Source organism: Ochotona princeps, chromosome 21, assembly GCF_030435755.1.
Source record: "Ochotona princeps isolate mOchPri1 chromosome 21, mOchPri1.hap1, whole genome shotgun sequence".
In the NCBI taxonomy this organism is placed as follows: domain Eukaryota; kingdom Metazoa; phylum Chordata; class Mammalia; order Lagomorpha; family Ochotonidae; genus Ochotona; species Ochotona princeps.
In genome coordinates, this window is record NC_080852.1 from 38289209 (window position 1) to 38304558 (window position 15350).

Sequence of the window (15350 nt, forward strand, 5' to 3'; positions counted from 1 at the left end):
TTCTAAATAACAGCAGGCAGGTGGCTGACGGAGTCTGTGAGTCAGTTCATCACCCTCCAGCCCCTTTCTTTCCCCTATTTGTGATCATTTTTAGACACAGGACTTGCTTGACACATAGGAGGAACTCTTAGAGACAGACTTTCAGAATTGCTTTGTCCGTGACCGTCACCCGTAGGTGTGCTGAGCGGGAAGCCGTCTTTGCGTCTCACACACACAGGTACACACAGTCAGCAGCACCAGGCAATGGCATCCTCCACTGGGGAAAATGCGCACCGCAGCAGGTGACACGGCTGAGGCAGAGGCCAGCTGACCTGGGACAGAGCCCCACGTTTGCACAATGAGAGCTCACAGGCCGAATCCAGGTGCAGGGAGACACCCTGTCAGCACTAGCCATTATCTGGAGCTGATTTCACGGCAACCCAGAGACAGGACCACAGCCAGACTCTGCATGGGACACAAGCTAGGCCAGGAGCTTTTCTCAAGTGCTTGCTGAAACATCAGGACAGGAGCAGGAGGAATACTCATCACCTTTGGCCAGGGTTCACAATTCTCACATGAAGGTTGCTTAGGGTACCCAACATGCAGTCAAGCACAGAAGGTGGGGTGACTGGGATTGTGGCCCTCCCCAGTACCTCAATACCAAAGGTGCAGTGTAATAGGCAGCAGCAAACTGGCAGGTTTCGCAACACCACCCAGCATTGGACCTGGCTCCAGCAACAGGAACCTGGGGGTAACTTTCCCTTCTACGTCTTGACGTGTCACCAGTCAGGAGAGGACAAACTCGGGGATCCAGTGGTCAATGTGGGGAAGGATGGCAACACCCCTACCCCAGGGGCAGATATGTGAGTCAGGAGGCAAGGAGCCAGTCCCTCACCTGAGCCCCAACCCAAGTCCTTCCCTCTGCGGCCCAGCACTAACCGGAGAGCACAGTCCTCCTCCGTGATGTCCTCTGCATCAGCCCAGGCATCATCTGCACCCCCTGTGGAGAAGCCAGTGGGTCCTGTGGAGCCTGTGGTGCGAGCTGCCCCCCTCCCTGCCGGGCCGTGGGTGGGCTGGACCAACCCATAGTCCCCCACCCCTCCTTCTAGCACTTTGTGTCCTGTCAGTCCGGGGACCTCACCCCCTGGTGAATTCCTGTTTGCCTAGTGCCCCTGGCTCCACTCAGTTCTTTGGCACCTGTCACCTAGGCTATCGTGCTCTTCTTGCCCATGGGTCCTCGTTCCTAGTCAGAGGACACTACTCCACATTCACCTGAGAAAAAGTAGTTGTAGCCAGAGCGTCCATACAGCTCCCCCCATCCAGCCAGCGTGGCCGACCTGCAGATGTGCTGGGAGAGAAACAGCATTTCAGAGTCACGTGGTCTCTCACGTGTGTACAGCCAACGGAACACCTGGGACTCCAGATTCTTCTGGGCCAACCAACAGGTCCCGAAGTGCTCTGGGTGCACTCCTTGCCAGCAGTCAATCTGAAGGGTGCCCAGAACTCAACCACGGCCACCATGTTGACCGGGAAGTTTCCCGCCTGAGAGAGGCACCAGGAGTGTCTAAGATTTGGGGCACGTGCTGGGCAAGGCCTGCAACACTCACACCATCTTCTCAGAGGACTAGCACCACAGCCTGCGGGGAAGATGTGGCAGGTGGTAGACACTGCTGTTGCATGGCTAACAACGAGAAAAACAAGTGCAGGAAGGTTAAGGGAAGTAACAGGTCCCACAATGAGGGGTATTCACAGAGGGCCCAAACTCCCGTCCCTCTGAGGCTGGGAGCTTACAGTGCACAGAACTGCTTTGTGTGGGAGGGGAGAGGGGGAGCTGGAGTGTGTGTGTATACAGTGTGGGAGGGGCAACCATGGAGTGAGTATGTGGCTTTGCACACCGTCCCTTTCCAGCCCCCTCGCCAGGGCACCATGCTGCAATCACCTTAGCATTTCTGGTCAGTTTTCTGAGCACACATCCTCACTAGGGCTGTGGAACCGAAACTCCTTCTGTCCCCAACTCTCCTCCCAAACCCATTCTACCATCCCAGGGTTTGCAGGCAACAAGGCAGGAAGGCATGGGTCCAGTCAGATGAAGACCACGTAGCCAAGACCCTGAAGGAGGTACCAAACCCAAGAACAATCCCTGCACCCCTGCTCCGAGGCCTCACCGCCACAACTCCTAACTCAGCCTTTCAGCTCCACACTGGAGGAAGACACTCCTAGATGACTCGGCAGGCACCTAGTGAGGGCCTCCGACATGCAGGGCCAGCTAAGCCCCACCACACTGGAGGAAGACACTTTTAGACGGCTCTGCAGGCACCCAGTGAGGGCCTCCGACATGCAGGGCCAGCTAAGCCCCACCACACTGGCAAACAGCGAAAAAGGCAGGTCTCTGCTCCTCACTGCTTCAGGAAGAAACAAGATGAACTGCCTCAGGCTTAATGGTCTAAAATAGCAAAATGGCAGGCTGGCAGTCTTACCTTTCAAGGCTTGAACTGAGTCCTCAATATGTTTTTTTTTAAAGATTTATTCATTTTATTACAGCCAGATATACACAGAGGAGGAGAGACAGAGAGGAAGATCTTCCCTCCGATGATTCACTCCCCAAGTGAGCCGCAACGGCCGGTGCGCGTCGATCTGAAGCCGGGAACCTGGAACCTCTTCCAGGTCTCCCACACGGGTGCAGTGTCCTCAACTGCTTTCCCAGGCCACAAGCGGGGAGCTGGATGGGAAGTGGAGCCGCCGGGATTAGAACCGGTGCCCATATGGGATCCCGGGGCTTTCAAGGCGAGGACTTTTAGCCGCTAGGCCACACCGCCGGTCCCCTCAATATGTTTTAATAATATATTTTATTTTATGCAACATATCCAAACTACTGGCAACTTTCAATCACTTTAAAAATTAGTTTTTACTTTTTTTACACTGTCTTCAAAATAAGACAAGTATTTTCCATTTAAAGCTTTTATCAAGCAGGTTGCTAAATTTTTAGCATTTAAAGTAAACACAGATCTCCCCTCAAATATAACTATTTTTAATAATTCTTCAACATTGCTTTTGCCTTAAAATTTAAACTCTGTCAACTAGAACTGAACCTGCAGATGCTCGGCCCTGACAGCCATGATGGGCTGAGCTGTGAAGCGGGCAAGCTGGTTCTGCTCACTCCTCTCCCTGCCCAGCCTGTCACAGGCTCCCGGAGCAGGGAGGCAGTGACATGGCCACTGTTGCAGGAGTCGCTGACCGCTGAGCGCCCCACATCTGAGCACCAGGGCTGACTCACTAGAAGCCCCGCTCTGCCCATCTGTGCACAGGTCTGCCTTCCCCATCAGGAGACCTGCAGGGCACAAGGACTGTCCTTTTCACTTGTCTTCCCAGGACTCAGCATACATCCCAGTACTCTTGATCCTGGGGAAGCGCTGAACCGAGGCACTGTGTGCAGGTCAGCAAAGACAGTCGTAGGGTGAGGAGGTGGTCAGGAGGAGTGGCAGGACCTGGGCAAAGCTCCCACAAACAGTGAGACCCTCCTGGGCCACCTGATACTTAGCCCTCACTGCACCTGTGTAGCACCCTCAGTGACCTGCTGGCCTGATCCCTTCCCTCCCTCACAGGCCCATTTGGACACGCTCCTAGAGATGGACCCCTAGACTCCAAGAGCTTGGTGTGGCACCCCAGCTACATCCAGTGATGTCCTCACCAGGTCTCTGAACTGGACCTCCCAGAGCCTTGATGATGGAAGCGGGCACACAACCACAACCTTTATGAGTCTGGACACTGAAGTTAGGCCACTCTGGGAGCAGGCCTTCTCACTGCGTTAAGCAGTTAACATTTCCACCCGTACCGCCATGGGCAACTGCTGAGTGGAACACACTTTGGGAAACAGCCATTAGAACAGTTTACACGACTTCCACACATGCCTTTTCCAAAAAGGAATCTGTTCAGTCGACCTGAGCAGGGGACAGCAGATGGCGCATTTGGGGATCCACTGCATGCCGACTGGCCAGCATCCTTGCTCAATCCACCCCCTCGAACTCTCTGTACTTCAATCCTCCTGGACTGATTTCCCCCAAAATGCTATCTCCCTGCTTTATATCCTTGCTCCGGCAGAGTGCCACATTGCATCACCTGTCTGGGACACTCTCCTGTCAATCAGACTCCTGTTTGTCCTCCACTGCTCTGAAGTCACACTCTGCTCTCGACAGGTCAGCGGTCACTTGGCCAGTCTACAATGCTACTCTCCCTGGCAAGATCCTCTGACACCCTAGATGATGCTGCAGGTTGCAAGGTTCTGACTCCAGTTCTTCTGCTGTGTAAACTCAGGAAAAGTACTTCACCACTTTGTATACAAAAAGGGATTATCCCTTGCTCTCTAAGACAGGAAGTGGTGAGAAGAAACCACACCAGGCAGGCTAAGTAACTGTCAGTGGAATGTTAGCCCGTGTGGCCAGAATCTGCTTTGCTTCCCCTGCTGAGGTGTCTCAGGTGGGAAGCAGGGCCAGATACACCAAACACTTCCACTTAACACCTGGTCAATGACTGAAAGATAGACAAGCAACATTTTACTTACCCAATTTAATCTACTCCACAAACTTTTGATACAGGCAGTGTTACTACTGTTATTTTTTTTTAAAGATGTATTTATTTATTTATTTTATTGGAAAGGCAGATTTACACAGAGAAAGATCTTCCGTCTGCTGACTCATTCCCCAAGTAGCCGCAACGGCCAGAGCTGAGCCAATCCGCAGCCAGGAGCCTTTTCCTGGTCTCCCACACGGGTGGTAAGGTCCCAAGGCTTTGGGCCATCCTCGACTGCTTTCCCAGGCCACAAGCAGGGAGGTGGATGGGAAGTGGAACAGTTGAGACATGAACCAGTGCCTCTATGTGATCCCGGCACATACAAGGTGAGGATTTCGCCACTAGGTTATCACACCCGGTTCACTATTCTTATTTCTTAGAGGAGCAGACAAGTCTCACACTGGCAAGAAGTCTAAGAGAACTAAGCTCTGAACCTGGGCAATCTAGACCACCACACAAGAGGGACCGCTGTGCTCTGAACCTGGGCAGTCTCGATGACCACACAAGCAGGGACCGCTGTGCTCTGAACCTGGGCAGTCTCGATGACCACACAAGCAGGGACCGCTGTGCTCTGAACCTGGGCAGTCTAGACCACCACACAGGAGGGACCGCTGTGCTCTGAACCTGGGCAGTCTCGATGATCACACAGGAGGGACCGCCATGTTCTGAACACCCTCGCCACCAACAGTCCTTCTTCAATTGGATGCAGTCTGTTTCTGGGCAGACACCTGGTATCTCAGCTGAGATGCTGCTTAAGGTGCTCAGATCTCGAAGTAGCCAGCTTCCAGTCTGGCTTCCACTTCCAACTACAGCTTCCTGCTAATGTGCACTCTAAGAGGCAATGGTAAACGCTCCAGTGGTTGGAAAACATGCCACATGGTAGACCTGGCGTAAGATCTGGGCTACTGCATTTGCCCTTGCCCAGCTCAGGCTGCCATGGGCATTTCGGGAGTGAACCAATGAATCAAAGGCCTCTGTGTACTCTGTTTCTGCCTTTCAAATAAAATAAAAATAAGAATCAGTCTGGGGCCTGGCACGGTGGCCTAGTGGCTTACATGTGCTGGGATCCCATATGGGCACCAGTTCTAATCCTGCAGCCCCACTTCCCATCCAGCTCCCTGCTTGTGGCCTGGGAAAGCGGTCGAGGGCAGCCCAAAGCCTTGGGACCTTGCACCTGCGTGGGAGACCAGGAAGATGATCCTGGCTCCTGGTTTTGGATCGACTCAGTTCCGGCTGTTGCAGCCACTTGGGGAATGAATCAACAGATGGAAGATCTTCCTCTCTGTCTGTCCTCCTCTCTGCATATCTGACTTTCCAATAAAACTAAATCTTTAAAAAAAAAAAAAGAATCAGTCGCTTTCTCTGGCCTGCACCAGGTACCCACCAACTGCCCCAGCTGTTAAATACTGGGAACAAAACAGTCCTACGCTGTGCACAGGTGAAGGTCTTGGAGCATGAGGCTGTGGTGTGGGCCTTACCTTGCCCTTGAACAGGATTACCGGGCAGACAAACCGTCCCCTGCATCTGGCCATCTTGCTGCGGTTGATGAGGTCTTGCAACTTGCTCACTTGCACGGTGCTCTCAAACCTAATACATGAGTGAGAATGGCAAATTAGCTGGTTCCCAAGTGGGGACTTCATCCATACATTCTTCATGCAGACCCCAAATTAGGTCTGCTTATTGGAGTGGAATGTCACACAGGCTTTATTCTTATACTCCACGTCACTGGCAAATTTCTTCAAGAAAAGAAAAAAAATTACTAATTTTACATAACAAAATTTAAGTCATTTTAATTTCTAAACTAGATGAAAAGAAAAAAGCTAAAGACCCAGTACATAACCAAAACAAACATCACAAACTCACTGTTGATTATGCTTCAAATGTCCAGGCTTTAAGTCTCAGGGTACAGTCTGACGTTCTAGACACCTCTAGAAATCATGGGGCCCTTTTCGTGATCTTTGAGGGGTGGGATGAGATGGGAGCTCACATTCCCATGTGGTATAAGTTTCTTATACCTCAACAGCATCTGCCCACCACCCTAAAGAGCTCAAAAAACTAACAGGGCTGGGCACCTTAGGGCAAGGGAGGTGACAGAAGTCATCTGGGACAGAGCTGTTAATGACACAGTGTACTGAGAGCACTCTTACAGAAATGAACAAGTTACTCTTCCCTAAAATCAGCATCTACACTCAAAGACTCCCTTACCAACCCTTAAGTAAGGTCCTGCCACCAGCCCGTCAAAGCTTCCAGCGGCATAAGAAGCTGCAGACACAGACTCAGAACCAGAACCCCAACCATGAAGAGAACTGCAGGTTCCATGGTCTGCCATGGAGTGCAAATGCCAGAGCCGATCCTCCTCAGAGGCTCAGACGGAGCAGTGGACAGCACAATCAGTGAAAAACTGGGCAAACGGAGACTCTAAGGAGGACTACGTCAATCAGTGGATTCTGCGGCGACTTCATCGTGCTTGGAAGGGAGAGATTGGCAGCAATTCCTAACTGCTGAACTATCAAAACCACTGGAGTAAGACCACTCGGAGCATGCCCCACATTGGGAACCTGAGATGGGTGGGAGGCTGGGTGGGACTGCTGCCTTTATCTCCCCACTTACCCCAGATACAGAAAAACAAGAGAATGTGGAAGTAATAGTCTTACCCACTTACCTGTAGCCCTTGAACCTTTGTGCCCTCATTAATCATGTAAAGATTGTCAAAAATAAAAAAAACAAAAAAAGAAGTTGCAGACAGAAACATGAGGGAAGGAAGGTTTCCCAGCTATGCAGGGTAGAAATACAATCATCTTTCTTCCTGAAGGGTTAGCTTTGGGCAGACATTTGGCACACTGGTTAAGCTCCTACTAGGATGCCTGCATCCCATAGACCAGCACTTACAATTGGCCGGAGTGCCAGCTACTCCACTTCTGATAATTTCCTGCAAATGCAATCGTTAGGAGGCACACAGTGATGGCTCAAGTACCTGGCTCCTGCTACTCATGCAGACCTGGATGGAGTGTTGGGCTTCCAGCTTTGGCATGGCTCAGTCCCATTTGTCGAGGGGATCCAAGGAGTGAACCAGTGGGTGAAAAAAACAAATCTGTCTATCTCTGTACCCTCTCTGCACTAAAAATAAAATACTTGAAGCAATTTGAAAAGATGAGCTAGCGTTGTGGCCACATGGGCACCAGTTCAAGTTCTAGCTGGGCTACTTCCGATCCAGCTCCCTACTAATGTCCCTGAGAAAGCAGTGGAACATGTTCCAAGTGCTTGGGCCCCTGCACCCATATGGCTGACGTAGATTAAGTCTTGGCCCCTGGATCCAGACTGGCCCAGCGCCAGCCACTGAAGCCCTAGGATGAGCCTTCATGACACATGCTGCAGAAGGTTGAATTGATACATTTTCAAACTTCTCTAAGGATCTGTGTGTTAGTGCATGGCTCCCCATATGCGCCTAAACCCAAATGCTGTTTCAGGGGGAGGAAATGAGCTGCATTTACTTGTGTCTGGAGGCTGATGATATTAATAGCAGAGACTTCAAAATTCTGCTGGGGCCTGACCTCCGCTAGCCAGCCCCATGCCATTTGCTCAGATCCCATCATCCTCCAATTCTCTGCACACACTGCACAGGCTAGGGACTCCAGGCATCCCAAATGCAAACATGCGCCTCTTCTGGTTGGGCTGTTCATTGGTTTATCCTTTCAACTCCTCTCACTAAGGAGCAAACTCAGCCTGTGTTTTCTCTCTACTTCTTACTTTTATTACCCCTTGTCCTTAGGATACTTCCATTGAAGTGCTGAGCACTGAGCTGTGTATAGTACATGCTACATCTGAACACATCAATGTAGATTTAAGAATTAATAAATTTGGGCTAACACATTACCAGGAGGTGAGATGTCTTGATGTTTAACCGAATTAACAGACTGGATGCAAGCGACATTTATACCCCATATTATTTTGAAATAAATCACAAAGTGGCTTTGTTACAAAAAGGACACTAGCAGAGCATGCCTTCCTTACATCCCCAAAACTTCCTCACAGAGGGTCATGGTGCTGCTCCCTGACGCCAGGCACAAGGTGGGGCATATGCCACCTCCTCTCAATTCATCCTGCAGAGGAAGCCCTCGGAGATGGCCAAGGTCCAAGAACAGGTAAGAGGGGCTCACGTTCCTCCTTTGTTTTTTCTTTAAAAATTTATTAATTCTTACTTGCAAGGGAGATTTACAGAGTAGGAGAGACAGATACCTTCCATTTTCTGGTCACTCCCTAAATGGCCACAATGGCTGGAGCTGAACCAAGCCAAAAGCCTCTTCCTATATTCAACATGGGTTCCGGGTCCCAAAGACTTCAACCAAATTCAGTTGCTTTCCCAGGCCATATGCAGGAAGCAGGACCAGAAGCAAAGCAGCTGGGACATGAACTGGTGCCCATATGCGATGCCTGTGCTTACAGGTAGAGAACTACATCCATTTATTTTTGCTGTTTGCTTTAGCCATTTTAAAACTTATTTTCATTTGAACTGAAATGCAAAGAGACAGAAAAAGAGAGACAGGCAGACACACACACACACACACCACACACACACCCCTTCCTTGCATTGGCTCAATCCATGATGTGCCTGCAGCATTCAGGTCTGGGCCACCAAGAGTCAGGCGACAGGAACTCAATCTGGATCTCCAACATTGGTAGCAGAGAGTCAAGCACTGGGTCACTACCTCCTGCTCCTGGACCACGCACAGGCAAGAAGCTACACAAGAAGCGGGGTATCTGGAACCAAAACCAGGTACTTTGAGAAGAGATGTGGTTGTCCCGAGCAAGGAACAACTCGCACACTGCCCCAAACACCCAGCGCTAGGTCTGTCACTCTGGTTTTCATGCTACTGCTTACATACTAGACCCTGCGCTAAGGATTTCACTATACGCTGTCCAGCTGATACCTAGAGACTAGGAGAAAATAGTAATCAGAGGCTGCTGCTGTGATGCACCCATTAAAGATGCCGCCTTCAGTGTCAGCAACCCATAAGGGTGCTGATCCGAGTCCCAGCTGTTCTGCCTCCAACACAGCTCCCTGCTACTGTGCCTGGGAAAGCACAGGAAGATGGATCAAGTAACTGGGTAGGCCTCTACACACTTGTGGGAGATGGGCAGAAGCTTTCGGCTTGGATCTTTAGGTAGTCTGACCCAGCCCTGCCCATTGTGTTAATTTGGAGAATGAAGTAGTGGACAGAAGATTCTCTTTCTGCCTCTGTATCCTGCTCTCTCTCTTTGTAACTCTTTCTTTAAATATTTATTTATTTTTATTGGAAAGTCAGATACACTAGGAGGAGGAGAGACAGAAAGGAAGATCTTCCGTCCCAAGGCTTATGGCTATCCTCTACTGCCTTCCCAGGCCACAAGCAGGGAGTTGGATGGGAAGCAGGGATGCTGGGATTAGAAATGGAACCCATATGGGATCCTGGTGCGTTCAAGGTAAAGACTTTAGCTGTTATGCTATCGCGCCAGGCCCGTAACTCTGCCTTTCAAATGAATACATCCAAAAAAAGAGAGAGAGAGAGAGACAGACAGACAGACGAACAGTGGGCCCAGGGTGATGGCTCAATGGCTATATATTCACCTTGTAAGTGCCAGAATTCCAACTGGGTGCCGGTTCATGTCCCAACTACTCCACTTCTCATCCAGCTCCCCACTTATGGCCTGGGAAAGCAGTGGAGGATGGCTCAAAGCCTTGGGATCCTGCACCTGCATGGAAGACCTGGAAGAAGCTCCTGACTTCAGATTGGCTCAGCTCTGGCCATTGCATCCACCCCCAGTGGATGGAAGATCTTTGTCGCTCCTTCTCTCTGTAAAATCTGATCTGCCTTTCCAATAAAAAAGACAACAGCTCCATAAACACTGCTGATAAACACATCCTGACCAAGCTTCTATTTCCAAATAACGGACTGAACAGGGCACATGCGGGAACAGGAGGACAGCACTGCCAGAAACCAGTTCTACCCTGACTCAGTCTAACTGGTGCCACAGTAATACCAGAGCCAGTACAGAAAGAAGCAAAAATTCCATCTCTTCCTATGCAAGCTCCTTTTCCTTTAATGACAAAGAGGTGCTGCCCACTCAGTGTCATCTCAACACCACCTCAAGGCACTGCCAGAAGTAAAAGCAAAACCCAGCAGCTCCTCGCAAGTTAAAGATGTGCTCAGGTGCCCTGGCCTGGAGAGCCAGTGGACAAAGAAAGAAAATGCACCGGCAGGTACATGGAGTTGTGAGCAAGTGTGGGATTTAGGCCCAGACCACGCACTCCCTCAGTGATCTTGGGCCAAGGCAAGTCACTTCTTCAGGCTTTCACTGCCTTGTCTGTTAAATCAGAAGCAACAGTAATTAATGAAGTTAAATAATAAATAATTAAAAAAAAAATCAGAAGCAACACCACCTTCTTTGCTGGGTGGCTGCAGGACACAAATAAGCTAGTATGTAAAAGCCTCACAAGGGCCAAAGGCAATCAGTAACTATTGGTTTCGTTCTCCCTAGTGCTACAACAAATCAGCACCCGATGTGTTTTGCTCTGGAGAAACCTTCCTCAGTAGAAGGATGGTAAAGGGTGGCTTGCCACTCTCTGGTCCCACCTCAGATCTGCCACGCTGGCCTTAAGTTACACCCTGGGACCAGAGCTGAGCTGCAGGCCAAAGGGAGCAAAGCAGCCACCTGAGAGGCAGAGGAGCGGAGGGGCAGGGTGAGAATAAAAACAAACTCACCCAGCACCTCCTGCAAAGAAACTCTAGCTCAAAGGTTTAAGGAGCGAGGAAGAGGTAAGAACTACTAAAAGGGGGGTTCGTAACGAAGTCTGATTCTTACTGTTTTTTTTTTTTAAAGATTTATTTTATTTTTATTACAAAGTCAGATATACTGAGAGGAGGAGAGATAGAGAGGAAGTGGAGCCACCGGGATTAGAACCAGCGGCCATATGGGATCAAGGCGAGGACCTTAGCCACTAGGCCATGCCGCCGAGCCCCATTCTTACTATTTTTTAAAAATATATTTCTTTGAAAGCAAAATTATCGAGAAAGAGATCTTCCACCCACTGATTCATTCCCCATATAGCCACAACAGCTAGAGCTAGGGCCAGGGTGAAGTCAGGAGCCCGGAAATCCATCCAGGACACCTATGGAGGTGCCAGGGGCCCAAGCACTCGGGACAGCCTCCACAGTTTTCCCAAGCACTTCAGCAGGGGGCTGGATCGGAAATGGAGCTGCCAGGACTTGAACTAGAACCCAATATGGGATGCCGATGTCTTAAGCGGCAGCTTAAATTCATCAAACTGGTTCACCGTATGGTCATGTAATACACACATGTGTATTTAAAGTAGTGGTTTTACCCACTGTGTCCCACACTGGCCTCATAAAGCCCAATCCTTGAGGCGTGGGGACCCTGGTGTTCTTAGAGCATCCAGCTGAATCTAGGATACACCTTGTGTGTTCTATGTGTAACAGTCCTTACCCACAGCTTCCTCCTGAGAGGGTACCCTCACGGACACCTCCTGCTCACAAAAGGGTCAGCTCAGCTTGCATTAACTTCCCCACTAGGTTGTGCAGAATCTGCCCCACCCCTATCCCCTCATGGGCCTGAACTCTTAGCCTGTTGCATATGTTAGACACCTAGGAGATCATGGTGTGATCTCAGGGGACACTGGCACCACACCACAGCTGACTGCCACATCCACAGTTCACACGTCCAGGGACAGTGACCAGAACGCCACATAAGCTGGCTACAAAGGACATTTCAGGGACACCCCCGTTGTCTGTTAAATCATGCACCAGGTAGAACCGAACACTCTCCTGACGTGCTTACTGTAGGACTTCTAGAACCCTAAAGTGCCCTGGGCACCTGCGACGCTGCAGCTCCAGCCAGAGTCTGCCCTGTTGGCAAGCTTCTGGAGGTGTGGAGAGTCCTTCTCTCCTCACAGCGTTGTCCACATGGGGCCAGAGTGCCTCAGGTGGCTGACACCAGCTCCTGGGAACTCTAGGTAGTGGGCAGGGAGACTCACGGAGCTAGCTCTGATATCAACAGAGAGCACTTCCTGGAGCCTCAGCACTGTGCCTGGCTATCAGAGGAAGATCACTGCCATGGCCACTGCTAGCAGAGGCCCCAACCTGCACCTAGGGCCTGCTGTCGACCCTGCCACGACCCTTATTCCAGACAGCACTTAGTTAACGGGGACTCTTACTTCCAATTCCTGCAACATACCAGGCCTGGATTAGCCCCTTCTCTATCAATGGCTACATGGGTCACTTATCTAGAATGTTAACTGTCCTGGCAGTAAAGGGCAATTAGCATGGAGTAGAGAACAGAAAATTAAAAACAACAACTAAAGACAAAAAGGTTTCTTTGCTGGCCCAGAGCTGGTTATGCAGCCAACAACGAGCAGCCAGCGACTCAGCCAGGCAGCGTCTGTCTTCACTCAGCATACCTCCCAGGCAAGCGAATTTGCAGGCACCAAGTCAACTGTTTTAGGACAATAAGCTTGAGAAAGGAAGTGAAGAGATATGTAGGGCCGGAACTCCTGACTGTTTATTCCATGCCAATCTGACTAACCAAGCCCTGAGGTAAAGATGGGAAAAGTGAGCTGGCACCCAAACAGATGGAGATTCCCGGGGAGTTCAAGACTGGTGGCCACCAGTTCCAGGATGCTCACGTGTCTTTCTCCTTTTCGGAGCTCTCATACTCGAGGAACACGATGTGCCGGGGGTAGTGGCCACAGATGTCCCCATTCACGTTGGGAATCACGCTGAAACAGTAGTCTCGGCCAAACAGCTCCAGACATCTCTTCTCGATGCGCTCCACCTGCACCAGAGAGATAAACTGAGAACCGCGGCACAGCAACCGAGGGCTCTTAGGTGCTGTTGGGATCCAGGCACCAAGTGCGGCTCTTTAACCCATGTCACCTGCTGCTGGCAGAACAACCGCAGAGCTCCAGGGTTCAGTGCCGTGGCACGGTGGGCTAAGCTGCCACCTATGACATGAGCATCCCACCTGCTTCATTTGCATGCCAGTGACCTTTCAATGGGCCTGAGAAGGCACAAGACAAGCCAAGTGCTCCGCCCCTGCCACCCTGTGGGAGACCCTCATGGGGCCCAGGCCTTGGCTTTGGCCTGCCCTGCCCCGGGCTGCTGTGGCCTTTGGGGAGTGAACTAGTGGACAGATCATTTCCATCTCTCTCCAGAACTCCACTTTTCAAATAAAATAAATCTTGTTTCAGAAAACCAAGTGCAGGACCTTGCCCAGTATGACAGCAGCAGGCTTCCCACCATCCTCCCCCGTCCTCCAGTCACCCATCAGTGATCGGGAAGTCCTCGGTGTGTCCACAGGGAGCGCTGGCTCCGTGGACACCATGTGTCTGTGGAGTGCAAGGAACAGCTCACCCCGAAGCGGCTCACAAGAAAAGGGGTGTCAACTGTACAGCACATACGCAGGAGTGCGACAGGCTCCAAACGGCTACACAACTCAAACTCGACCCTCTCCAGAGACGTGCAAGAGCCAAGGGCGTTCAGGAAAACCAGGTTTTGTACAGCAGGCTAAGGAACTGGCTTCCACCAAAGGCCAGCTGAGTATTTAAAACATCTCTCAGACGCCCTACAAAATTATCAGCATAAAAACTGATCAGGTTTTGAGTCCCGTCTACGGTGGCCAATTGCTATCTTGGGCTTTCTGTGGCCCTCGAGACTGCAGGTGCATGCCCCACCCAAGTGCAGCCCCTGGGAAAAACTACCTAGGAGGGAAAAAGGAAACCACAGGCTTCAAACAGCGATCCTGGTTTCGCAGCACATGCCCCAGATCAACAAGTCCTGCAGAAAGGACCGCGAGGGACTGGGCAACCTCACTTCTAACAGGAGCCCTGGTGGTCCTCTGGAAACCGTGGGGTCCTGCTTAGTGTGCCCCAACACAGGTACCTCCCGGAACCCCGATCCTGAAGCTGCCAGAGGCACCCCGTGAGAGCGACACCCCACATCCCGGCTGGGCTCCCGTGGGCTGCCGGCCAGAGGAACTGAGGAACTGAGCCCCGCTCTCAGGGAGGCCCCGAGTCCTCCTGCTCTTTGGGGAGACGCAAAGGGACGGCCTTACCAGGGGATGGCTGCTCGGCCCTCGCCGGTCCCTGCCTCCAGCCATCCCCCCGCTGACCCCCTGAGCTGAACGAACGAGCTCGGCCCGTTCTGACAAGCGACCCCTGGCCAGCCGTGTCCAGCGGGGCCTCCTTCCGCGCCCCCCACAGTCCTGCACACACAGGCTGCTCTCCCTCCAGCCCCGTGCACACCACACTGAACGTCACGCCTCGCGCTGAACGCGGACCCACCACTCCAGCTCACCTTGGAGCCGCTCGTGCCGCCGCCGTCCTTGGCTCGGTATTGAGTCCGGGAGAACTCCTCCAGCAACTCCGCGAGTCCCGGCTCCTGCGGCGCCCCGGTGCTGGAGGACGCCGAGGAGCCTGCCGACGCGGCGGCGGCGGCTCGTGCGCCGGCCATGGTCCAGCCTTGCGTCCCCTCAGGGCGCCTCAGCCCGGCCCATGGCTCCTGGAGGCACCGACTCTCGACGCCGGAACCTCCCCGGCCGCCTCAGCCACCGCCTTCCGCGCCCACTTCCGGCTCCGCCCCGCCCCGCCGGATGTTGATGCAGGCCCCGGCCAATCGGAGCCCGGGACTAGCGCCCGGCCCACCCCTGCCTCGCGCAGCGGCCACGTGATCTGAGGAAGGCGCACGCTGCGCCACGCAGCTGCGCGCTCCGCCCCTCGGGGTTTCCCCTGGGGAAGCCGGGCTGAACCATTGAGG

General features: G+C 52.0%; 1 protein-coding gene and 1 long non-coding RNA gene across 5 annotated transcripts in view; both read right to left on the minus strand.

The window, feature by feature from the left end:
- The window catches only part of MTMR14 (myotubularin related protein 14), a 38528-nt gene extending 23354 nt beyond the window's left edge, over positions 1-15174 (minus strand). For all 4 annotated transcript variants that reach the window (XM_004581286.3, XM_004581285.3, XM_058678968.1 and 1 more), the window contains exons 1-5: positions 14892-15174; positions 13223-13371; positions 6024-6132; positions 1252-1327; positions 919-979 (exon numbers count right to left, since the gene is read on the minus strand). In XM_004581286.3, the coding sequence (XP_004581343.2) occupies positions 919-979; positions 1252-1327; positions 6024-6132; positions 13223-13371; positions 14892-15047 (551 nt within the window). In that variant the 5' untranslated portion in view covers positions 15048-15174. The remainder of the gene's footprint in view (positions 1-918; positions 980-1251; positions 1328-6023; positions 6133-13222; positions 13372-14891) is intronic.
- Positions 4814-5548, minus strand: LOC131482886 (uncharacterized). Its single transcript, XR_009247376.1, has 3 exons — positions 5217-5548; positions 5123-5169; positions 4814-4979 (listed from the first exon to the last, which is right to left on the minus strand). It is a non-coding gene; the product is annotated as an uncharacterized LOC131482886 (long non-coding RNA).
- Positions 15175-15350: the final 176 nt, after the last annotated feature.